At 42.8% G+C, this 26,378-nt stretch overlaps 1 protein-coding gene across 6 annotated transcripts in view; it reads left to right on the top strand.

Annotated features, from left to right (window-relative positions):
* LOC137628522 (cytosolic carboxypeptidase 1-like) overlaps nt 1-26,378 on the top strand; it is a 450,678-nt gene that overhangs the window by 284,660 nt on the left and 139,640 nt on the right. For all 6 annotated transcript variants that reach the window (XM_068359676.1, XM_068359683.1, XM_068359708.1 and 3 more), the window contains 4 exons: nt 17,806-18,060; nt 19,834-20,002; nt 20,141-20,275; nt 25,965-26,073. In XM_068359676.1, coding sequence (XP_068215777.1) covers nt 17,806-18,060; nt 19,834-20,002; nt 20,141-20,275; nt 25,965-26,073 — 668 coding nt within the window. The remainder of the gene's footprint in view (nt 1-17,805; nt 18,061-19,833; nt 20,003-20,140; nt 20,276-25,964; nt 26,074-26,378) is intronic.

Here is a 26,378-nt window from a genome sequence, read left to right on the forward strand (position 1 = left end):
CGTACTGTTTTCAAAGTTGAACTAACGTTTTGTTTTGTCTCCGCAGTTGTTGACGTTCAGAACGTTCAACTTGCGCTCTATCGTTACGATAGAGAGAGAGTATTCACGGTTTCACGTTGCAGTAAGAGTAAACCGATTCTAGCGTTTTGTTCATTCTTTCTTAGCTTAAATGGTTTTAATTCTAATAAAGGAACTTTTTATTTGGGAAATCTTTCAGTTTTTTTCCTTTAACAATAATATGTTTTAACGATACAGTATATATAATTGGGCTCATCTCTCAGGTTCTAAGTCAAGAGAGAGAGAGATAGAGACGGAGGGAGAGAGAGGAGGATAAACGTTTCGTTCAAGCGGGTAACGTAGTTATCGTTTTTGCTCTTCTTCCTAGTCTCTTTAGGGGAAGAAGGTAAACGTTTCTAGAGTTTTATTCTTGTTCTCAGGCTTTATGCGGTGAGAGATTTTAAACGTAGTTTATTTGATCTAGTGTTTAGTCTCTTTTCCAGCCACTGAATTATTTATCTTTCATTATGTTTTTCTGTTACTTTGTAATACTGTTTTCGCAATTACTAACTTTTAATGAAGGATAGAATTGCGTGTTTCAGGTACAAACCACTTAAAGTTTCGAGTTCAGTGAAATAAGTGCAAACAGAAAATCAAAAGTGATAAAGTGATAAGCGCAAAGTGTTACAGTGTTGCGTTCGAGGGTTCGTCTGTTCGTGCCAGTTGTTCGCCTAGTCTGGGACCTCTTACAAGCTCCCAAGCCCAGGGGAGAAGTAATGTCGAAGGACTTATGGGTTCATCAGGCCTTGATCGACGAACAGACGTTTCCCTCCGTGGTTTCGGGTGTATCCACTCACGTAGCCGACGTGATCACCCCACCCACACAAAGACGAGAGAGCCCATTTATTCCTCGTCTGCGGAAGAGGTTTCTCGCAGAAACCATGGACCAAATCTTGCAGCTTTTAAGTGCAAGTCGGTCCCTTCCGCGCAAGTCCAACTCCTAGGTGTAGCCACTGCCACTGGGTCAGTTCGGACTTGCTGCAGTACGACAACTGCACACCTCCCAGAGAGGCAAGGTGGTACCGCAACAGGCAGTAACTCCGTCTGTTGCCGCACCAGCTGTTTTAGACCCTCAGTCTCAACGGACAGTAGCTCCGTTTGTTGTTGTCTTTCATAGACCCTAGTGGTCCATGCTGCAGACTATACAGTCTCAGCTTGCTCCTTCATACAGGAGTATCATGCTGGAAGGTTGACAATGCAGCCTGTTAACCTACAACCCGCCGAGGTTGTGCGCTCAGCAGATACTGCGGCTGCCTGCTCCCACCCTCCACCTGTGAGAGCTCCACCTCCGATGCGCAGTCCACCCTGCCAGACGCATGTTCTTGCTGCGCCTCCTGCTTTCATGCGTGAGTTGCCGCATCGGGAGTTGCCGGGTTCCAGCACTATGAGGCAACCTCCTCAACCCATGAAGCAGGAGCCTCATGCTATGCGGCATCCTCCTCAACCCATGAGGCAGGAGCCTCATGCTATGCGGCAACCTCCTCTACCCATGAGGCAGGAGCCTCATGCTATGCGGCATCCTCCTCAACCCATGAGGCAGGAGCCTCATGCTATGAGGAGCCTCATGCTATGCGGCATCCTCCTCAACCCATGAGGCAGGAGCCTCATGCTATGAGGAGCCTCATGCTATGCGGCATCCTCCTCAACCCATGAGGCAGGAGCCTCATGCTATGAGGAACCTCATGCTATGCGACATCCTCCTCAACCCATGAGGCAGGAGCCTCATGCTATGAGGAGCCTCATGCTATGAGGCATCCTCCTCAACCCATGAGGCAGGAGCCTCATGCTATGCGGCAACCTCCTCAACCCATGAGGCAGGAGCCTCATACTATGCGGCATCCTCCTCAACCCATGCGGCCTGAGCCTCATCCCTTGCAGCATGAGCCTCATCCCATGCAGCATGAGCCTCATACCATGCAGCATGAGCCTCATCCCATGCAGCATGAGCCTCATCCCATGCAGCATAAGCCGCATGCCATGCAACATGCTCTGCATACCTTACAGCATGCTCTACATACAGCATGCTCTGCATACCTTACAGCATGCTCTGCATACCTTACAGCATGCTCTGCATACCTTACAGCATGCTCTGCATACAGCATGCTCTGCATTCCTTACAGCATGCTCTGCATACCTTACAGCATGCTCTGCATACTATGCTCTGCATACAGCATGCTCTGCATACCTTACAACATGCTCTGCATTCCTTACAGCATGCTCTGCATACAGCATGCTCTGCATACCTTACAGCATGCTCTGCATTCCTTACAGCATGCTCTGCATACAGCATGCTCTGCATACCTTACAGCATGCTCTGCATACCTTACCGCATGCTCCTCAGTCACACATCTTTGGTTGTTGCCAACTCACAAGACTGTCAAGCAGTTTCATAACGTTGCCTTCTGGTCTGCTGCTTTTGCACCAGTGAAACCCTCACTGAGAGAACTTAGCTTTTCTCGGATATGGTTCCTGTAGATGAGAAAGTGCTATTCTCCCTCCTTCTGATATTCCCTTGAGGACTCTGTCATTTGGAGAGGAGCCTTAAGCTGCTTAGCCTCCTATGGACTTTTATTTAAGCATAACATGCTTCCAGGGAGGGTAATGGTTCCGCTTCAGTCGCTAACCCCGTCTGTTGCCACACCTGCTCCCATAGACCTTGAGCTTTGTTGCAAGACATGCAGTCCAAGCTTAGTCCTTGTTAGAGGATTTTTTGTTTACGGAGTCAGTGTGTCACTGGGAAGACGTTCAACAACCAGCAGAGGGGACTTGTTGTGACGCAGTGCGGCAACCTCAGCAACCCGATAAGGAGTTGTCTGTACTACCCAGACAGTCTAGACAGTTTCGGGTTGTCGCTGTACTTCCTCGCTTCCCCATGGTTGACAGTTCACAGACTGTGCAGCAGTACCATGATCTTGTGTCCGGCTCCGTCAGACGACTGGCTTTTAAGAGCTCCCACAAGTCGTCGCTGTCTGGAGAATCTCAGATGGACTATGGATCTGACCAAGGAACTGGGCCTCCTGGTCAATTTAGAGGAGTCCCAGCTCGTCCCATCCCAGACCTTTGTCTACCTGGGTATGGAGCTTCAGAGTCGAGCTTTTCGGGCTTTTCCGTCGGCCCCAAGAATCTACCAAGCCCTAGAATGCATCCAGAGCATGCTGAGAAGGAACCGATGCTCAGTCAGGTAGTGGATAAGTCTAACAGGGACACTTTCATCGCTGGCCCTGTTCATCGAGTTAGGGAGACTCCACCTCCGCCCCCTTCAGTATCATCTAGCTGCTCACTGGATAAAGGACATGACGCTAGAGACGGTCTCAGTTCCTGTTTCCGAAGAGAGGAGGTCTACTCTAACGTGGTGAAAGAACAGCTTTCTTCTCAAGGAAGGTCTACCTTTGGCTGTTCAGAAACCCGACCGCCGTCTCTTCTCGGACGCATCAGACACGGGCTGGGGTGCGACTTTGGACGGACAGGAATGCTCGGGAACATGGAATCAGGAGCAAAGGACACTTAACATCAATTGCAAGGAGCTGTTGGCGGTTCATCTGGCCTTGATAAACTTCAAGTCCCTCCAGCTTAACTAGGTGGTGGAGGTGGACTCTGACAACACCACAGCCTTGGCTTACATCTCCAAGCAGGGAGGGACTCATTCGTGGAAGTTGTTCTAGATCGCAAGGGACCTCCTCATCTGGTCAAAAGATCGAAAGCTCACGCTGGTAACGAGGTTCATTCAGGGCGATATGAATGTCATGGCAGATCGCCTCAGCCGGAAGGGTCAGGTCATCCCCACAGAGTGGACCCTTCACAAGAATGTTTGCAGCAGACTTTGGGCCCTGTGGGGTCAGCCAACCATAGATCTGTTCGCTACCTCGATAACCTAGAGGCTCCCGTTGTATTGTTCTCCGATTCCAGACCCAGCAGCAGTTCACGTGGATGCTTTTCTGCTGGATTGGTCCCATCTCGACCTGTATGCATTCCCGCCGTTCAAGATTGTCAACAGGGTACTTCAGAAGTTCGCCTCTCGCAAAGGGACACGGCTGACGTTGGTTGCTCCCCTCTGGCCCGCGAGAGAATGGTTCATAGAGGTACTGCAATGGCTGGTCGACATTCCCAGGACTCTTCCTCTAGGAGTGGACCTTCTACGTCAACCTCACGTAAAGAAGGTACACCCAATCCTCCACGCTCTTCGTCTGACTGCCTTCAGACTATCGAAAGACTCTCAAGAGCTAGGGGCTTTTCGAAGGAGGCAGCCAGAGCGATTGCCAGTGCAAGGAGGACATCCACTCTCAGAGTCTATCAGTCTAAAGGGGAAGTCTTCCGAAGCTGGTACAAGGCCAATCCAGTTTCCTCAACCAGTACCACTGTAACCCAGATTGCTGACTTCCTGTTACATCTAAGGAACGTAAGATCCCTTTCAGCTCCTACGATCAAGGGTTACAGAAGTATGTTGGCAGCGGTTTTCCGCCACAGAGGCTTGGATCTTTCCACCAACAAAGATCTACAGGACCTCCTTAGGTCTTTTGAGACCTCAATGGAACGTCGGTTGTCCACTCCAGGCTGGAATCTAGACGTGGTCCTAAGGTTCCTTATGTCATCAAGATTTGAACCTCTCCAATCAGCCTCTTTTAAGGACCTCACATTAAAAACTCTTTTCCTCGTGTGCTTGGCAACAGCTAAAAGAGTAAGTGAGATCCACGCCTTCAGCAGGAACATAGTTTTCACATCTGAAACGGCTACATGTTCCTTGCAGCTCGGTTTTTTGCTAAAACGAGCTTCCTTCTCGTCCTTGGCCTAAGTCGTTCGAGATCCCAAGCCTGTCCAACTTGGTGGGGAACGAACTGGAGAGAGTACTTTGCCCAGTTAGAGCTCTTAGGTACTATCTAAAAAGGTCATAACCTTTACGAGGACAATCAGAAGCCTTATGGTGTGCTATCAAGAAGCCTTCTCTTCCAAGGTCTAAGAACTCAGTTTCTTACTAATCAGGCTTCTGATTAAGGAAGCACATTCTCATCTGAAGGAAGAAGACCTTGCTTTGCTGAAGGTAAGGACACATGAAGTGAGAGCTGTGGCTACTTCAGTGGCCTTCAAACAGAACCGTTCTCTGCAGAGTGTTATGGATGCAACCTATTGGAGAAGCAAGTCAGTGTTCGCATCATTCTATCTCAAAGATGTCCAGTCTCTTTACGAGAACTGCTACACCCTGGGACCATTCGTAGCAACGAATGCAGTAGTAGGCGGGGGCTCAGCCACTACATTCCCATAATCCCATAACCTTTTTAACCTTTCTCTTGAATACTTTTTATGGGTTGTACGGTCGGCTAAGAAGCCTTCCACATCCTTGTTGATTTGGCGAGTGGTCAATTCTTTCTTGAGAAGCGCCGAGGTTAAAGGTTGTGATGAGGTCCTTTAGTATGGGTTGCAGCCCTTTATACTTCAGCACCTAAGAGTCGTTCAGCATCCTAAGAGGACCGCTACGCTCAGTAAGGAAGACGTACTTAATAAAGGCAGAGTAATGGTTCAAGTCGTCTTCCTTACCAGGTACTTATTTATTTTGTTATTTTTGAATAACTAATAAAATGAAATACGGGATACTTAGCTTCTTTGTTAACATGTATGCTGGTCTCCACCCACCACCCTGGGTGTGAATCAGCTACATGATCATCGGGTAAGATTAATATTGAAAAATGTTATTTTCATTAGTAAAATAAATTTTTGAATATACTTACCCGATGATCATGATTTAATTGACCCACCCTTCCTCCCCATAGAGAACCAGTGGACCGAGGAAAAAATTGAGGTGGTGTTGACAAGAAGTACTAGAGTACCTGACCACAGATGGCGCTGTTGTGTACACCCCCACCTGTATAGCGATCGCTGGCGTATCCCGACCGTAGATTTCTGTCGGGCAACAGAGTTGACAGCTACATGATCATCGGGTAAGTATATTCAAAAATTTATTTTACTAATGAAAATAACATTTTCAATATTAATCTTACCCGATGATCATGTAGCTGTCAACTCCGTTGCCCGACAGAAATCTACGGACGGGATACGCCAGCGATCGCTATACAAGAGGGGGGTGTACTCACCAGCGCCATCTGTGGTCAGGTACTCCAGTACTTCTTGTCAACACCACCTCAATTTTTCCTCTGTCGTGCCGCCGGCAAGACCTACATGGATACGCTGTTGATTTTGGAGTCTTTGTTCACGGTTTTGGTGAAGTATTTGCTCTAAAATTTAGCCTTCGCTGTACAGGAAGCTTTTCCCTTAGCTTAGATAGCTTTTGGAATTAAATTGATTTATTGGTTAACGATCTTTGCTTTACTTTGGAATTCCCCCTTGACTGTTCTCTAAATTCAAGATGTCCGACCACTCTCAAGCTCCTAAAATTAGGCGATGTAGTGTTAGGACTTGTAATAGGCGTCTTCCGAAGGCCTCTGTTGATCCTCACACCGTTTGTTCCGACTGTAGGGGAAAATCCTGTCAGTTGGAAGATCGATGTGGGGAATGTGCTGGGCTTTCGGAATTCGATTTTAATGAATTCCTCAAGTATACGACTAGGTTAGAGAGGGAGAGAGTTAGGAGGAGTTCTTCTCGCTCTTTGGTTTATTCCTCCCCCCATGACCCTCAACCTTTTCCTTCCCCTGTGGTGGTGACCCCCGAACCTGCTACGAGTGCTCAGCCTGATATGACGGATATGTTGCGTGCCATTCAGGCTCTTGGTGATAAGGTGGAGTCTTTAGTTAGTGACCACAATCTTCTCTTGGCAGATGTCAAGGAACTTAAAGTGAAAAGTGCAGTGGGAAGTGTTAGTGCCAGTGCTGTGCCTAGTGTCAGTGTCAGTGTTGCGCATGAGGATACTTCTGTGCGTGCCAGTCGTCCTCCCAGTCCGGGACCTCTTGCAAGCTCCCAAGCCCAGGGGAGAAGCAAAGTCGAAGGGCAAAAGGGTTCGGCAGGCCTTGATCGGCGCACAGTTGTATCCTCAGTGGTTGCGGGCGTATCTGATAGAGATCGTCACTTCCACTCCCAGACGATTGAGCCCTTAAATTCCTCGTCTGCGGAAGAAGTTTCCAGGAGGAAACGGTGGACCCAGGTCTCTCGACCTCTCAAACGTAAGGTCCCGTCCGAGCTAGTCCAACGGCCCAGGTGTAGCCACTGGGCCAGTTCGGACTCGCCGCAGTCATCTGATGTCTGCACACCTCCTAAGAGAGGTAAAGAGGTGCCTCAACAGGCCTCTGCTCCAACTTCTGTGGACCCCAAGTTGTCTTTGCTGCAGACTATGCAGTCTCAGCTTGCGGCTTTGATGCAGGAGTATCAGGCAGAGAAGGTTAGCACACCTCCTCCTGCGAGCGCTCCTCCACCTCTGCGCAGTCCTCCCTGCCAGACGTATGTTCTTGAGGCTCCTCCTGCTTCCATGCGTGAGCTGCCGCATTGGGAGTTGCCAGGTTCCAGCGCTATGCAGCAACCTCCTCTACCCTTGAGGCAGGAACCTCTTGCTATGCGGCAACCTCCTCAACCCTTGAGGCAGGAGCCTCATGCTATGCGGCAACCTCCTCTACCCATGAGGCAGCAGCCTCATGCTATGCGGCAACCTCCTCAACCCTTGAGGCAGGAGCCTCACTCTGCGCAGCAACCTCCTCTACCCATGAGGCAGCAGCCTCATGCTATGCGGCAACCTCCTCAACCCTTGAGGCAGGAGCCTCACTCTGCGCAGCAACCTCCTCAACCCTTGAGGCAGGCGCAACCCTTGAGGCAGGAGCCTCATGCTATGAGGCAGCCTCCTCAACGCATGCAGCACGAGCCTCTTACCATTCAGCAGCCGCATTCTTCGCAGCATGAGCCTCTTCCCATACAGCATGAGCCGCATACCATGCAGCATGAGCCTCATGCCTTACAGCATTCGCTTCTGACCACGCTTGCTCCTCAGACCACCGCAGAACCTCCCTCACACCAGCCTCATGACTTTGTCATTGCCAGCCCTCAGTCTCTTCAGCAGAGGTATGATGATGGATCCGCAAGTGCGCATGCACCCGTTCTGCAGGATTCAGCCATTCAGCATACCGCTCTACCGTTAACTCTTGCTACTCAACTCTCAGGCGATGAGGTTTCTGAGGATGAAGCTGCTCACCTGGATGATCCTACTTCTGATGTGGAGGGACACAAGTCTTCGCCGCCTTCCTTAGACTTTCGTAAGGTCCTGGCTCTGTTCAGAGAGTTATACCCTGAACACTTCGTATCTGCAACCCCTCGTTCTCCTCCATCCGAGTTTTCTCTAGGCATGCAGCCTATTACGTCTGCCTACACCAAGCTTGTCCTCGCCAGATCATCAAGGAGAGCTTTGAGGATTTTAGGGGATTGGTTGCAGTCCAAGCAGCAACTGGGAAGGACCTCTTTTGTGTTTCCTCCTCCTAAGCTGGCTTCTAAGTCGGGCGTCTGGTATGCCACGGGAGAGGAACCTGGCTTGGGGGTTCCTGCCTCTGCCCAGGCCGACTTCTCAAGTCTGGTTGACTCTCCCCGCAGGTCGGCTATGAGACGCTCGAAGGTCTGCTGGACTTTTTCTGATCTGGACCACTTGATGAAGGGAGTCTTTCGAGCCTTCGAAATTTTTAACTTCCTCGACTGGTGCCTGGGGGCCCTAAGCAGGAAGACTGCCCCTTCTGACAAAGACTCGGCCATGCTGATCATGTCCTGTATGGACAAAGCAATTCGCGATGGTTCTGGCGAACTTGCGTCTGTTTTTGTCTCAGGAGTCCTCAAGAAAAGGGAACTTCTATGCTCCTTCTTATCGACTGGTATCACCCCTTGCCAGAGGTCACAGTTGCTGTTTGCTCCTCTCTCCAAGTTCCTGTTTCCGGAGGAGTTAATCAAGGATATGGCTGCGGCTCTTATCCAGAAAGATACGCATGACCTCATGGCCTCTTCAGCATGTAAGGCTAAAACCTTACCTTCCGTGCCGAGATCTTACCGCACCCCTGTGGCTGATACACCTGCTACCAGATTCATTCCGCCCTTTCGTGGCAGAGCCCCCAGTAGAGGAAGTACCCGTGGAGACAGTCACCGGGGCAAGTCCAAGAAAGGTGCCAAGTCCACGAAAAGCAAGCTTTGACTTCCTTCCTCTCCAGACAGCTGTAGGAGCCAGACTCAAGACCTTCTGGCAAGCCTGGGAGAGCAGAGGTGCAGACGCTCAGTCTGTCAAGTGGCTAAGGGAGGGTTACAGAATTCCGTTCTGCCGCAATCCCCCTCTGACCACATCTCCCATCAACCTCTCTCCCAACTACAAGGAGAAGGACAAGAGGCTAGCGTTACATCAAGAGGTGTCGCTCCTGTTACAGAAGGAGGCAGTGGTGATAGTCCGGGACCATCAATCCCCGGGCTTTTACAATCGTCTCTTCCTGGTGGCCAAGAAGACAGGAGGTTGGAGACCGGTGCTGGACGTCAGTGCGCTCAATGCTTATGTCACCAAGCAGACGTTCACAATGGAGACGACGAAGTCGGTCCTAGCAGCGGTCAGGCAGGAGGACTGGATGGTCTCGTTAGATCTGAAAGACGCCTACTTTCACGTTCCCATCCATCCAGACTCCCAACCTTTTCTGAGATTCGTCTTTGGAGAGGTTGTGTACCAGTTCCAAGCCCTGTGCTTTGGCCTGACCACGGCACCTCTTGTGTTTACGCGACTGATGAGGAATATTGCGAAATTCCTTCACTTGGCAGACATCAGAGCCTCCCTTTATTTAGACGACTGGCTTTTAAGAGCTCCCACAAGTCGTCGCTGTCTGGAGAGTCTCAGATGGACTTTGGATTTGACCAAGGAACTGGGCCTCTTGGTCAATTTAGAGAAGTCCCAGCTCGTTCCTTCCCAAACCATCGTTTACCTGGGGATGGAGATTCAGAGTCGAGCTTTTCGGGCTTTTCCGTCGGCCCCAAGAATCAACCAAGCCCTGGAGTGCATCCTGAGCATGCTGAGGAGGAACCGATGCTCGGTGAGGCAGTGGATGAGTCTAACAGGGACTCTTTCATCGCTAGCCCTGTTCATCGAGTTAGGGAGACTCCACCTCCGCCCCCTTCAGTACCATCTGGCAGCTCACTGGAACAAGGATATGACGCTCGAGACGGTCTCTATTCCTGTTTCCAAAGAGATGAGGGCTACTCTAACGTGGTGGAAGAACAGCATTCTTCTCAAGGAGGGTCTCTCGTTAGCTGTTCAGACCCCCGACCTTCATCTCTACTCGGACGCATCAGACTCGGGCTGGGGCGCGACATTGGACGGACAGGAATGCTCGGGGACATGGAACAAGGAACAGGAAACGCTTCACATCAATTGCAAGGAGTTGTTGGCAGTTCATCTGGCCTCAATGAACTTCAAGTCCCTCCTGCTAAACAAGGTGGTGGAGGTGAACTCCGACAACACCACAGCCTTGGCGTACATCTCCAAGCAGGGAGGGACTCATTCGAGGAAGCTGTTCGAGATCGCAAGGGACCTACTCATTTGGTCAAAAAATCGAAAGCTCACGCTGGTAACGAGGTTCATTCAGGACGATATGAATGTTACGGCAGATCGCCTCAGCCGGAAGGGTCAAGTCATCCCCACAGAGTGGACCCTTCACAAGAACGTGTGCAACAGACTTTGGACCCTGTGGGGTCAGCCAACTATAGATCTGTTCGCTACCTCGATGACCAAGAGGCTCCCATTGTACTGTTCCCCGATTCCAGACCCGGCAGCAGTTCACGTGGATGCCTTTCTGCTGGACTGGTCCCACCTCGACCTGTATGCATTCCCGCCGTTCAAGATCATCAACAGGGTTCTTCAGAAGTTCGTCTCTCACGAAGGGACACGGCTGACGTTGGTTGCTCCCCTTTGGCCTGCAAGAGAATGGTTCACAGAGGTACTGCAATGGCTGGTCGACGTTCCCAGGACTCTCCCTCTAAGAGTGGACCTTCTGCGTCAACCTCACGTAAAGAAGGTACACCCAAGCCTCCACGCTCTTCGTCTGACTGCCTTCAGACTATCGAAAGACTCTCAAGAGCTAGAGGTTTTTCGAAGGAGGCAGCCAGAGCGATTGCCAGAGCAAGGAGGATATCCACTCGCAGAGTCTATCAATCTAAGTGGGAAGTCTTCCGAAGCTGGTGCAGAGCCAATGCAGTTTCCTCTACCAGTACCACTGTAACCCAAGTTGCTGACTTCCTGTTGCATCTTAGGAATGTTAGATCTCTATCAGCTCCTACGATCAAGGGGTACAGAAGTATGTTGGCAGCGGTTTTCCGCCACAGAGGCTTGGATCTTTCCACCAACAAAGATCTGCAGGACATCCTTAGGTCTTTTGAGACCTCTAAAGAATGTCGGTTGTCCACTCCAGGCTGGAATCTAGACGTGGTCCTAAGGTTCCTTATGTCATCAAGATTTGAACCTCTCCAGTCAGCCTCTTTCAAGGACCTCACTCTAAAAACTCTTTTCCTCGTCTGCCTTGCAACAGCCAAAAGAGTAAGTGAGATTCACGCCTTCAGCAGGAACATAGGTTTCACATCTGAAACGGCTACATGTTCCTTACAGCTCGGTTTTTTGGCTAAAAACGAGCTTCCTTCACGTCCTTGGCCTAAATCGTTCGAAATACCTAGCCTTTCCAACATGGTGGGTAACGAACGAGAGAGAGTACTTTGCCCTGTCAGAGCTCTTAAGTACTATCTTAAAAGGTCAAAACCCTTGCGAGGACAATCGGAGGCCTTATGGTGTGCTATTAAGAAACCTTCACTGCCTATGTCTAAGAACGCAGTTTCTTACTACATAAGGCTTCTGATTAGAGAAGCTCATTCTCATATGAAGGAAGAAGACCTTGCTTTGCTGAAGGTAAGGACACATGAAGTGAGAGCTGTGGCTACTTCAGTGGCCTTCAAACAGAACCGTTCTCTGCAGAGTGTTATGGATGCAACCTATTGGAGGAGCAAGTCAGTGTTTGCATCATTCTATCTCAAAGATGTCCAGTCTCTTTACGAGAACTGCTACACCCTGGGACCATTCGTAGCAGCGAGTGCAGTAGTAGGTGAGGGCTCAGCCACTACATTCCCATAATCCCATAACCTTTTTAACCTTTCTCTTGAATGCTTTTATTGTTGTTTTGGGTTGTACGGTAGGCTAAGAAGCCTTCCGCATCCTAGTTGATTTGGCGGGTGGTCAATTCTTTCTTGAGAAGCGCCTAGGTTAGAGGTTGTGATGAGGTCCTTTAGTATGGGTTGCAGCCCTTTATACTTCAGCACCTAAGAGTCGTTCAGCCTCCTAAGAGGACCGCTGCGCTCAGTAAGGAAGACGTACTTATTAAAGGCAGAGTAATGGTTCAAGTCGACTTCCTTACCAGGTACTTATCGTTTTATTTGTTATTTTGAATAACTGATAAAAATGAAATACGGGATACTTAGCTTCTTGATTAACATGTATACTGGTTTTCACCCACCTCCCTGGGTGTGAATCAGCTACATGATCATCGGGTAAGATTAATATTGAAAAATGTTATTTTCATTAGTAAAATAAATTTTTGAATATACTTACCCGATGATCATGATTTAATTGACCCACCCTTCCTCCCCATAGAGAACCAGTGGACCGAGGGAAAAATTGAGGTGGTGTTGACAAGAAGTACTGGAGTACCTGACCACAGATGGCGCTGGTGAGTACACCCCCCTCTTGTATAGCGATCGCTGGCGTATCCCGTCCGTAGATTTCTGTCGGGCAACGGAGTTGACAGCTACATGATCATCGGGTAAGTATATTCAAAAATTTATTTTACTAATGAAAATAACATTTTTGGATCCCTCTTTCTGATTATGGCTCATTTTTTCTTTGCCTCCAAATACACTGAATAGTCTGGACTATTCTTTTCACATTCGCCTCTGACCTCATACACTCGACAATACTCAGATTACCAAATAATTCTTCTTCACTCAAGGGGTTAACTACTACACAGCAATTTTTCAGTGGCTACATTTCCTCTTGGTAAGGGTAGAAGAGATTCTTTAGCTATAGTAAGCAGCTCTTCCAGGAGAAAGACACTCCAAAATCAAACCAATGCTATCTAGTCTTTAGTAGTGCCATAGCCTCTGTACCTTGGTCTTTCACTGCCTTGGTGTAGAGTTCTCTTGCTTGAGGGTACACTTTGGCACACTATTCTATCTTATTTCTTTTCCTTTTGTTGTGTTTTGAAGTTTTTATAGTTTATATATGAAAGATTTATTTTAATGTTGTTACTGTTCTTAAAATATTTTATTTTAATTATTCATTACTTATGTTGTTGTTTATTTATTTCCTTATATCCTTTTCTCACTGGGCTATTTTCCCTATTGGAGCTCTTGGGCTTATAGCATGTTGCTTTTCCAACTATGATTGTAGCTTAGCTAGTAATAATGATAATGATAATAAAAATGATAATAAAAACAACAACAATACATACATACATACATATACCAAGGCATTTCCCCCAATTTGGGAGGTAGCCGACATCAAACTAATGAACCAGAAAAGGGGACCTCTCCTCTCTACGTTCCTCCCAGCCTGACAAGGGACTCAACTGAGTTTGGCTGGACTGCTAGGGGTGCCACAGCCCACCCTCCCCCGTTATCTACCACAGATGAAGCTTCATAACGCTGAATCCCCTACTGCTCCAACCTCCGTGTTCTTCCAAGGTACCGGAGGCAGCAGCAGAGCCTACCGGAACTGCGTCACAATCGCTCGCCACTCATTTCTATTTCTAGCACGCTCTCTCACATTTATCCTCCTATCACCCAGAGCTTCCTTCACTCCATCCATCCACCCAAACCTTGGCCTTCCTCTTGTACTTCTCCCATCAACTCTTGCATTCATCACCTTTTTTAGCAGACAGCCATTTTCCATCCTCTCAACATAGCCAAACCACCTCAACACATTCATATCCACTCTAGCTGCTAACTCATTTTTTACACCCATTCTCACCCTCACCACTTCGTTCCTAACCCTATCTACTCGAGATACACCAGCCATACTCCTTAGACACTTCATCTCACACACATTCAATTTCTGTCTCTCCATCACTTTCATTCCCCACAACTCCGATCCATACATCACAGTTGGTACAATCACTTTCTCATATAGAACTCTCTTTACATTCATGCCCAACCCTCTACTTTTTACTACTCCCTTAACTGCCCCCAACACTTTGCATCCTTCATTCACTCACTGACATACATCTGCTTCCACTCCACCATTTGCTGCAGCAACAGACCCCAAGTATTTAAACTGATCCACCTCCTCAAGTAACTCTCCATTCAACATGACATTCAACCTTACACCACCTTCCCTTTTCGTACATCTCATAACCTTACTCTTACCTACATTAACTCTCAACTTCCTTCTCTCACACACCCTTCCAAATTCTGTCACTAATCGGCCAAGCTTCTCTTCCGCGTCTGCAACCAGTACAGTATCATCCGCAAACAACAACTGATTTACCTCCCATTCATGGTCATTTTCGTCTACCAGTTTCAATCCTCGTCCAATCACTCGAGCATTCACCTCTCTCACCACTCCATCAACATACAAGTTAAACAACCACGGCAACATCACACATCCCTGTCTCAGCCCCACTCTCATCGGAAACCAATCGCTCACTTCATTTCCTATCCTAACACATGCTTTACTACTTTTGTAGAAACTTTTCACTGCTTGCAACAACCTTTCACCAACTCCATATAACCTCATCACATTCCACATTGCTTCCCTATCAACTCTACCATACGCTTTCTCCAGATCCATAAACGCAACATACACCTTCTTACCTTTTGCTAAATATTTCTCGCATTTCTGCCTAACTAAAAATCTGATTCATACAACTCCTACCTCTTCTAAAACCACCCTGTACTTCTAAGACTGCATTCTCTGTTTTATCCTTAATCCTATTAATCATTACTCTACCATACACTTTTCCAACTACACTCAACAAACTAATACCTCTTGAATTACACTACTCATGCACATCTCCCTTACCCTTATATAGTGGTACAATACATGCACAAACCCAATCTACTGGTACCATTGACAACACAAAACACATATTAAATAACCTCACCAACCATTCAAGTAGTCACACCCCTTTCCTTCAACATCTCAGCTCTCACACCATCCATACCAGATGCTTTTCCTACTCTCGTTTCTTCTAGTGCTCTCCTCACTTCCTCTCTTGTAATCTCTCTCTCATTCTCATCTCCCATCACCGGCAGCTCAATACCTGCAACAGCAATTATATCTGCCTCCCTATTATCCTCAATATTCAGTAAACTTTCAAAATACTCCACCCACCTTTTCCTTGCCTCCTCTCCTTTTATCAACCTTCCATTTCCATCTTTCACTGTCTCTTCAATTCTTGAACCAGCGCTCCTTACTCTCTTCACTTCTTTCCAAAACTTCTTCTTATTCTCTTCATATGAATGACCCAATCCCTGACCCCACCTCAGGTCAGCTGCCCTCTTTGCCTCACTTACCTTGCGCTTTACTTGCGCATTTTTCTCTCTATATCTTTCATACTTCTCTACACTATTACTCTGCAGCCATTCTTCAAAAGCCCTCTTTTTCTCTTCCACTTTTACCTTCACTCCTTCATTCCATCATTCACTGCCCTTCCTCATGCTGCCTCCAATGAACTTCTTGCCACACACATCACTTGCAATCCCAACAAAATTTTCTTTTACTAACTTCCACTCCTCCTCTAAATTACCCATTTCTCTTACTTTCACTTCGTCATATGCCATTTTCAACTTTTCTTGATATTTACTTTTTACCCCCGGTTTTATTAGCTCTTCAACCCTCACTAGCTCCCTTTTACATCGACCTATTCTATTCCCCCACTCTTTTGCTACAACTAATTTTCCTTCCACCAAGAAATGATCAGACATACCGTTAGCCATACTGTAACCCTAAACACGTGCACGTCTTTCAATCTTCCAAACATTCTTTTAGTTATCAACATATAATCCATTAACGCCCTTTCTACCACTCTTCCATATGCCACTCTTACCCATGTATACTTGTTTTTATCTTTCTTGTTGCAAAAGCTAGAACTTATCACCATCTCTTGCTCAACACACATATCTACCAGTCTCTCACCACTCTCATTTTCACTTGGTACGCCATACTTCCCAATGACACCTTCTACCTCTCCAGAGCCCACTCTAGCATTTAAGTCACCCATGACAGCTACATAATTACTTCTACCCAGTCCTTCTACACACCTAGTTAATTCATTCCAGAACTCATTCTGCTCCTCTTCACAACAACAACATCAATAATAATAATAATAATAATAATAATAATAAATGGTGTAAAGGACATTTGAGGGAAACAGGGGTTTTATATCCTGGGATGTTTAATATGCGACTGGGGAGTTTTCTGCGTAGGTTTTTCAAGTAAAGTGAAACTGTCAATTTAGATTTCACTACCTTGGAATTTAGATTGAGGAACACACGCTAGTCATCATATTGGACAGCAAAAGTGTAATTATGGATAAAAAATATAAATTAACCCTAGCTAATTATGATATAGTCAACCCTCAGTTTTGATGGAGGTTACTTTCTGATGCCCTAGGGTCATTTGACTTATCACCTTCATTAACTAATACGTAGATGCTTATTCATAGTCAACTAACACCTAGAATAACTCACTTCTTTGTTTCCCTGGAGTTCATTCACTGTACAGTATTGTAGTTTATATTACTATGATTTTATAGTATAGTACTGTACAAAGTCCCATGTTTACCTCCATTCCATATTACACTCCTGAATCATCTATAAAATTAAATAACTTCTTTTGTATTGTTTTTTTTTTACACTCCTAAATCCTTATATATCAGTTTAGTGAGAATGGTTTTATTGTATGGACATGAGTCATGGTATGACAATGAAAGAATATCCAACAGATTTTATAGATTTAAGAACAAAGCCCTCAGAAGAATATTGGGAGTTAAATGGCCGGACAAGATTAGAAATGAAACTATAAGAGAGATTACTCAACTACCATTTGAGGACGAGATCATGGTGAGGAGTAGATGGAGAAGGTTTGGCATGCTCTTTGCACTCCCCAAGAGAGATTAATTCACCAAACTTTTAACTGGGTTCCACAAGGTACTAGAAGAGTTGGAAGGGCCAGGCATACATGGCTAAGGATTATGAAGCGTGACATGGGGGATGGTGAATGGAGAGGTATTGATTCAAAAGCTCAAGATAGAGACGACTGGCGATATCTAACCAAGGTCCTTTGTGTCAATAGGCGTAGGAGGAGAAGATGATGAGGAAATCCTTATAATTTGACTTTAATTGTGTAACGATAATGAATTTTACTAAATGGACATAAATGACTGTTGTATATCATCATCCTGTATCTCTCCTCTTCTTTTGGGCACATACATTATTACAAAGGTGAATTTAGATACTTGAAGAAGTTCCAGGCTTTCATATTACAGTGAAATGATTGCAAGTAAAATTTCATTGAAACACAGATAATTTATCTGTATGAAGAAAATTATACAGTACTTGGTGGTATAATTTCTTATTTATCATACTAAACTGCAGAGATAAAGTAGCTGGCTAAACATGATTTAACTTAAAATTCCCTTTTTTGCAATATTCATTTATGTCTACTCAACTGTACTAGGGTGATAAGATTGTTCATCTCCCCATTATTCCTTTTCTTCTTGAATTCCATGGTATCAGAAAATTTTTTTAAATTTTTCTTTTTCGGAATAGCATTGTCCCGGGAAGCCACACCGGGTCTGGATGCAGATTCTTCTGATGATGAACTCGAGGATGAAGTGGAAGAAGAAGAAGAAGATTTTGATCTTTCCCGAGAGATGAAAGGAGTTGATTTGACATCAGAATATTCAGTTGATAGACCCCGTATGGAAGAACTAGTTCGACTTGCCCCGCTATTCCCTGAATTATCAAACTATAAAGTTCCGTCTGGCTCAAGATTCAAGGATACAATATTGGAAGCAAAAAGAGGTATGGCTGCTTTATTTATTGTATTGAATTCTGTTATGGCTGTAAAAAAATAATCATTAATCTATCTAATTTAAGAAAAGGCAGATGTGTTTCTGTAAATCACTTAAGTACCAAAGCTCTGATAATAAGTATTTAAATTGTGATCCCAGAGAGATAGACCTTGAAAGATCTGATTTATTCTTGAAATAGAAAAAGACTATTGTGTAGTTGTAGCCCTTAGTTATCACATAATTTGAACACAGGGAAAGGTCCTTTTTATATTTTTAATGATAAGAAAAATAGCAAAGCTGTTACTAGGAATATTTTTCAATGAATCCTATCTTGTAGTCATTGTTCTAATATTTTCAAAGCTATCACTTCCATGATATTAGCAATGGCCACAAGGTAGGTATTGAAATGATAAGAGTTTATTATTAAAATTAATTTTTTTAGATTTTGCAGTGAAGAATAAAGAAACATAGATTTCTCTGTAAGCTATCTCCCTAATAGGAAGAGGATATTATGTTATTATAAAAAGTTATAGACTTCGTTTTGATGCTGTATCATGTGATAAATTTCTATTTGTATGCGAAGGTGGTATTTTCTGCATATTGGCTAGCTGTAGAATTATGCTTTCCCTCCATACTGTATAGTTAGAGAGTTAGAAAGGGTTTATTCATTATATTAAGTACTGTACAAGATATTTTAATTGCTAATTAGAATTAACTTCTTCCTCCATAACTGAAATAAGGCGTATTGTGTGACGCACTCCAAGGTTTAGCCAGGGGAGGTAATTTCTTAATATCCCCATAAGAAATGTTTAAATCTAATATTTTGCTCATTTTCAAAGTTGGAGTAGATAAGTAACACTAATCTCATGATAGAGCTTGACTCTCTGAACAACTTTAATTTGGTAAATTATTCTATAAAAAGCCTAATTTGATATGTACCAGGTTCACACTGTTAGTTATATTGATACTAACGGCAATAAGAGACAGAATTTGCGTGCCTCTACAGATCAAATGAGACATTTTTGGGAATAGTTTACTAAGCAAAATTATTTTGGGAGAGTCAATCCTTCTATCTTATAAAACTAGTCTTAGCCATCTATTTTAATTTTGTAAAGAATTAATAAAATCTTAGGTTCTAACATTTTTTATGGGGAATATTAAGAATAAACCTATCCTGACTAAACCCCAGAATTGTGCAACTTAAGATGCCTTATTTCAGTTATGATGAAGAAGTTTATTCTGATTAGCTTTTCAAATATCTTGTACTCATTATTATGAATAAACTTTTCAGCTCTTTGAAAAGTTTAGCAGCTATAGAAGTCTCTTGAACTTTTTTCAGAATGCCTTTTATATGGTTGGCTGAAACTGATCTTACTGATTTTCAAAGATTAGAAATAGATATCAACTTGAATTATCCGTTCTATATTGTAATTAGAGCTATGTCTCAGTCAGTATTATTTTTTCCATGCTTGGTAAGAAGATAAAGGTGAATACTTTTAAAGTTGTAGAATTAATGTTAAAAGTGAGGGTACATATTCCAAGTGAAATGAATGTGTGTAGGAATTTTGAAATAATATATCACTAGAAGAATTTGGAAACTTTCAAATATATTATATCCATATAATAACTCTATTGTTGGCCGTTTATTCTTTGATGATGGTAAAGCTACCAAAGATTAACTCAGGGCAAATTATTGGCTCAATGTTTACTCAGGATTTTAGAGATGTTGATTATCTTTTATATTCTGACTGTTATTCATTTATAGTTATTATGAAATTTTTAGGTAATGTAAATGATTCATCTCCTGATGCTGGCACTGATTACTACTTGAGAGCTTCTGACACTACAAAGAGCATCATCAGCTTTGTTAAAGTTGCGTACCCTGACATGATTTGTGCAAGAGGCCCAATATACCTTGAAGAGCTATATGATAAGGATAGGAAAGTGTGCAGGTAATTTGTATATTTGATGGCCATGGTTTGGAATTTATCCTTTACTGTATTCTATCAAAAAAATTATTATTGGGACAAAATGTATAGTTTAGGATACATTCTTTTTTGTTAATTATCTTTTACTTCGTTGTTTTTCAGGAGTAAAGCTATTGCCACAGTAGAGCGGGTACTTCACCCAGAAATTTATTTGGAACGAGTTGTGTATGATCTTGATTACCTGTTAGAGTCGGAACACTCAAGACAGCTTATTACCCCAGCAAGTTGCTCCACTAGGTAATCAGAGTTTTTTTTTGTATATATATTAAGCCATGATTAACTACTAATTTATTAATGGTTGGCATACTTTTTTGGTGTCTAATAAGTGGGAAAAGATGTAGACAAAGAAGAAGAAGAAGAAGAATATACATACCTTTCATTTTCCATCAACTTGAAGATACCTGTTAAGCCCAGACTGTTAGGCTATAAGTATTTAGAATTACTCTAGTTAATGACTTTATTCAATACTGTATTATAAGAAATACAGTACTGCACTTTAAGTTTAATGAAACACAACGTAGATGTTGAAGAGAGATTGAGAAAAATTATAATTATTATTATTATTATTATTATTATTATTATTATTATTATTATTATTATTATTACTGTATTGTTATTGTTGTTGATATGAAATAAATCCTACAAAGAAGTAAAGATTTGGAGACTTCTGAGGTTTACCAGTAGCTCCCATCCGTAGGAGAATCAGAGGGAAAGTTTTTAGATTTTTTTGAGAGAATGAAATAGTGAAGAGATTTTGGTTGTTACAAGCAAACATAAGATTGTAGTAACTGAAAAAGAAGCAAAGAAAGATATGCATATTGTAAAATACCCATGTGGTTGCTGTGTGTGAGGACTATTAATTGGTTATATCAAATCAGCCTTCTACCATTAAGTGCCCTTACCCAAAGGTAGTCTATGAGATTCAGAGTAGTAATAGAAACAAGAAGCCAGGAATTAAATTTTGTACTCTTCCAACTGAATGAAGACATTGGTAAGGTGTGAAGTACCATACTATGCATTAAAGGTAACTTTTTGGGCCACAGGAGGAGCTTGAAAATTGCAAAATATAATAAGTTTTGTAAATGGAAAGCGTAACGCTGTATTTGCAAATACGATGAGGAGTAGCGAGGAATCTTTGATACCTGAGTAGGTAAAGCACTTCTATTTAAATGATAAGTGATTGAAATTCTATAATGCTTAAGAAGGCTGTCATTAAAGATAGCACCAATAGTTAAGAAGAAATTGAGACCAGTCATCGACCTATTCCTCCAGAACAAGTTTGTCATGCAAAGTCCCTTTGAGCTACAGATGACGAGCGCTGTGTGAACTGAGTAGGCAAAGCACTTCTATTTAGATTATAATATATTCAAATTCTATAATGGTTAAGAAGGCTGTCATTGAAAGCTAGTACCAACAGTTAAGGAAAAGTGGAGATAGGTCATCGACCTATCCCTTCTGAAAGAGTTTGCCTTGCAAATTCCCTTCAAGATAGAGATGACAAGCTGCCATCAGAAGGAATGACTTCATGCTCTCTGTGGGCCTGAAAGACTGGTACTTTCAGATCTCAATCCATTGGTCCTATAGGAAGTACCTCTACTTTGTTTTTGAGGAGAAGGGAAACCAGTTCAAAGTTCTGTGCTTTGGGTTGGCTACCACACCCCAAGTGTTCACTAAGGTGTTAACTCTTATCTTGTCTCGGTCTCATGGTAATGGCATTTTTCTGCTGTAATACCTGGACGACTGGCTGATTTTGCCTTCCTCTCGAAGGCAGCTGCATCAGCACCGAGATAAACTTCTTGCCTTTTTCCGTAGTCTAGGGATTGTGGTAAATTTGGGAAGTCCAGCCTCTCGCCCAAGTAGAGGATGAATACCTATGAAGGCTGATAGACACACAGCAGCTAGAGTCTTTTTATCTGACGACTGTATCAGCAAAATTAGGAAAGTAGGGATGTTGTGGTCAGCGGGCTGCACCCGGGTATAGCACGCAGACTTACTATCAAGTTAATGACCTTGATCCCGACTAACCCACAACTAAATAAATGACCCATTTGATTACTATATGACACTGGGCACCACCCCTTATTTTGGTTTAGGGAAAGGAGACCCAACAAGCTATACATATTTCATGGTAAGATTTTATGTCTACAAGCATTAAATAAGATGGTTATTGGCGATCAGATGAAGTTATGTGCAGAACAAATAAGCAAATTATAAAAAGATATTTATTTGCCAAAGAAAATATAACAAAAAGTACTTATTCTTATAATGGAAAAATACAAGGTTGGAAATATACATCTACAACTACCATGACCAATTGCAGTGAAGGAGACCAATACAATGACAACATTCCCTTAGTAAAAAAATAGCATACCATTAACCACTGAGAATAACCGTTTCACTGATTGGTACATGAACCTAATATCCCAAGAACCCTCCACTTGAAATCTTTACAAAAATATCCTCCCCTTGCTATTTCCAATACAGTGGAACCTCTACATCCAAATTTTCCAACATCCAAAGTAAAATTCGAGCAAATTTTTGACTCTACACCCGAATTTTATTTCGACACACGAAGTAAGCAATTTTCGTCGTACCGGTTGTATCCGAATTTTTCGACACGCGAAGTACAATTCGAACACGTTCCTACTCTACACCCGAATTTTTTTTTCGACACCCGAAGTAAACAATACTCGTATGCGTAGTCGGTGCTCATAGCGCCTGATGTGTTTTTTATTTCCGCCAATAGAAGGCAGCACTTCAACCTCGGAGGGACCCTCAATTAGCGTGGCTTGGGTCAGTCCTCTGTTCTCGTTGGTTTTTTGTGGTTGTGCCCTGTGCGTTCTGCTATTAATTGTGTTTTAATCGTGATTTTTTACGTTCATCCTTTTACGGTATTTTACGAAAATCATGGGTCCTAAAAGGCTTAGTTTCGCAAGTGGGAGTGGTAGTGGCGAGAAAAGGAATAAGGGAATGCTTTCTTTAGAAGTAAAGCAAGGAATTATTGAAAAGCATGAGCGTGGCGTCCGTATGAGTGAACTTGCAATAAGTTCGGCGCAAATAAAAGAGGTGTTAGGAAAATATCAAGACGTGGTCGACTTCATCGACAAATACCATCCAAAAAAATTGCAGGTTTGTCGTGTAGTTGCGCAGTTTGATGATGTTTCCCTAACTTATTTTCGAAACATTCTGAAAAGCTGTACCAAGCAACTTTCTATCGATAGCTTCTTTAAAAAAACTACGAAGCGAACTTGTGATGAAGAGGAAGGAAGTGGTTCAAAGAAAACAGCAAAGAGTGAAGAGAAAAAAATTCAATCAATTTTAAGTGTAGAGAGTGAAAGTGATTAAAATTAATCATCAAAAAGAAAAAAAGAAAATGTAAAAAAAAAAATATAAATTATAAAAAAAAAAAAATAAGCTAAGTTATGTTAAAGTTCACTTAGTGTAAGTTAGAATAAGTTACGGTAGTGTACGTTTATCGTAGTTAACCTCTCTACCTCCTCGCCGCCCGTCCGTCTCCTCTCTGCGTAGCAAGACTAACAACACCTGCGCTGGAGTTTCTAAGGTAAAGTGACGCTAAAAACCCGTTTCTTATTTATCATTTTTTGCTAATTCTTCTTATTTACATGTCTATTCTTCTTATTTACATGTCTATTATCCAATTTAGTGTTCATTATTCTCATGGGAAAATTATGTGTAGTAGTTTATTAAGAAGTTATCATAGGTTTTTGGGCTCAACCACGGATTAATCCTATTTCAATGTATTCTTATGGGAAAATTCGTTTCGACATCCGAACATTTTCTACATCCGAAGTTGGTTCTGGAACGGATTAAATTCGTATGTAGAGGTTCCACTGTACTTTAGTTTTGAGTCTTGAAAAGTTAAGACAACCCTCTAGTATAGGTTTCAGCGATATGTAGAATAGAATAGTTTGTATTTAAATAAGGGATCACAGTCTGGTTGACAACTTCACCACAACCACCAACATACCATTGACAGGGCAGCCACAGGCAAATTACTTCACTGATTTCATGGAATCCATGGAACTTTTATGAGGCCCTCATGTATATTTCAATGGCACTGTGCTTTCACAAGGCAATTGTATGCATTAACAGTGGTTCCTGGTTATGGTTCCTCATTTATCATGTTCTGAACACAATAAACCGATTGCATTCTGTTAAAATACCAGTACAGTAAAGGTTAGTTCCCTACTGAGCGTAGGATATTTCACAAACCTGAAAGAAAAGGACATTTTATAAAACAATTTAAAGGCTGAGGAGTTACACAAATATTAATTGAATCAGGTTGTAAAAATGAATATTAAAAAGGTTAATTATTATATCAATACTAAGCAGATGACCATTACAGCACTGCCTTTTCTATCCCAGCGAGAACTACTCGGAATCTCTCGTCAGATAAGTATCATATGTCACCAGGCACAAAGAGGGATTGAAAAAGGTGTCCTTTTCCTTGGTTCCTGAGTTTATTGTGAAGACTCCAAGCCTCGCTGTTCATGACCCCAGGTTTGAATTTCTCTCCATTCTTTCTCTTAAGGATGGGACCAATGATGCTGATGATTTGCTTCTTTGTCCTGTGAGTGCTCTGCGTCGCTACCTGAAGCAAATTTAGCCCTTTAGACTGCAGCTATAAAACCTCTGTTAGCAGGGGTAGGTTCATAAAGATCTGGAATACCATATCCTTTTGGATTCAAGAAACCTTTAGGAAAAAACCGATCTTTAGTGCAAGTTTTGAAAGCGTGAGCCGAAAAACACCAGACAATCTTTACGCCCCACTATCTGTAGGAGTACTGTATACCCACAGGTCTTTGGACATGTTTTCACTGGGACCTGTGGTAGCTGATCAGTAGTTTGTTGAGCAAACTTAGTTCCTTCATAGGACAAGAAGCTTCTTGTCTAAGATAGCGGTGTTGTTTTAAGTCTAGGATGAGAGTTTAGAAGGTCTAGCGTGTTTCCTCTTTTCTTCCCCTCCCTTGGGGTGTGGCAGCCATGTCTTTATTTTGTGGATAGGACATAAATGCAGGTAAGCTTCCTACTGAGGAACTGTTCAGTACATATAGATATAAAAGTAGCCTATATCCCCCATCCTCCCATCCTCCTTACAAGGGGGAGAATCAACATGAATGCTTACAACCCATTACTTTTAATAATTGACCATATATATATATATATATATATATATATATATATATATATATATATATATATATATATATATATCAGACACCATATCCTTTTTTAGGTTCTTCCATGACTATCTGTCTTTGGACAAAAAAAAAAAATGTAGCCTATCACCTGAGGGTCCTTTTTCACGTTGTTAGGAGGTGGATAGGGTCAGCACATTCATATCTCACCAGGTCTAAGTGTTCAGAAATCCTGTGATTTTAAACCAGACAGCTTTGTTATAAGGACCTGCTCCCTCCTACGGATAAGTCGCCTGTCAAAGGAAAAGGGTTTGTACACATGTAGAATCAAATTGCAGATTTTGAAACTAATTTTTATTTTTCGTAAATATGTAAACCTTGAGTCCTTTAAGTTACACTTCCTTCCTCACCTCACCCCTCACCAAACTCATAGTTGAAGGTCCAAGTGGCTACTCATTTTGCTGGTGAGGGGCCATAGTTTCCCTTCCACCCACCATTAACTACCGAAACTTCGTTATAGATTTTAACATCCGAGTTCCAGCTTCTCTGAAATCATACTCCTATTGAAGAACTCGGGTTTATATAGTTAGGAAAAAGAAATACAAATTACTTGAAAAATTTGTATTTTATAATTGGATAGAATATTTTTTGTTGAATTATGAAAACTAGATATTTTGAATAATAATCAGAGTAATAGCTGCATGGATGGATTAGTTTATAATCTAGTATCATGAAATGTTTTAGTAGTAAATGTTCTTGATTTACAGATCTTTGAGTAACTGGGATGAAAAACGTGTTGGCAAAAAGGATGTAACAGTTAATCATCTGAATTTTGAGTCAAGGTTTGAAAGTGGCAATCTTCGGCGAGTTATTCAGGTCAGTATCTTTGGAACTGATTTTATGATTTCTTCTAAATACACTTGAATATTATTTTATACAGCACTATTGAAAAAGAATGAAAATCCTTTATAATAAACTTGTATCTTTTTGTTATGTGTAAATAAAAAAGATGTCTTAATCAAATTGTCAAATCAATCAAATTGTTTACAATTTTATTAAAAGAACATGCTGAACCTTTCTGTTAATTTTAAAGTACTGTACAATAGTTTGAATAATCATATTTATACTCTATATCAATGATAATAGATATAGAATTGGGTGGAAGAGGGATGATAAAATTA

The sequence above is a fragment of the Palaemon carinicauda genome, chromosome 2 (genome assembly GCF_036898095.1).
Source record: "Palaemon carinicauda isolate YSFRI2023 chromosome 2, ASM3689809v2, whole genome shotgun sequence".
Lineage (NCBI taxonomy): Eukaryota > Metazoa > Arthropoda > Malacostraca > Decapoda > Palaemonidae > Palaemon > Palaemon carinicauda.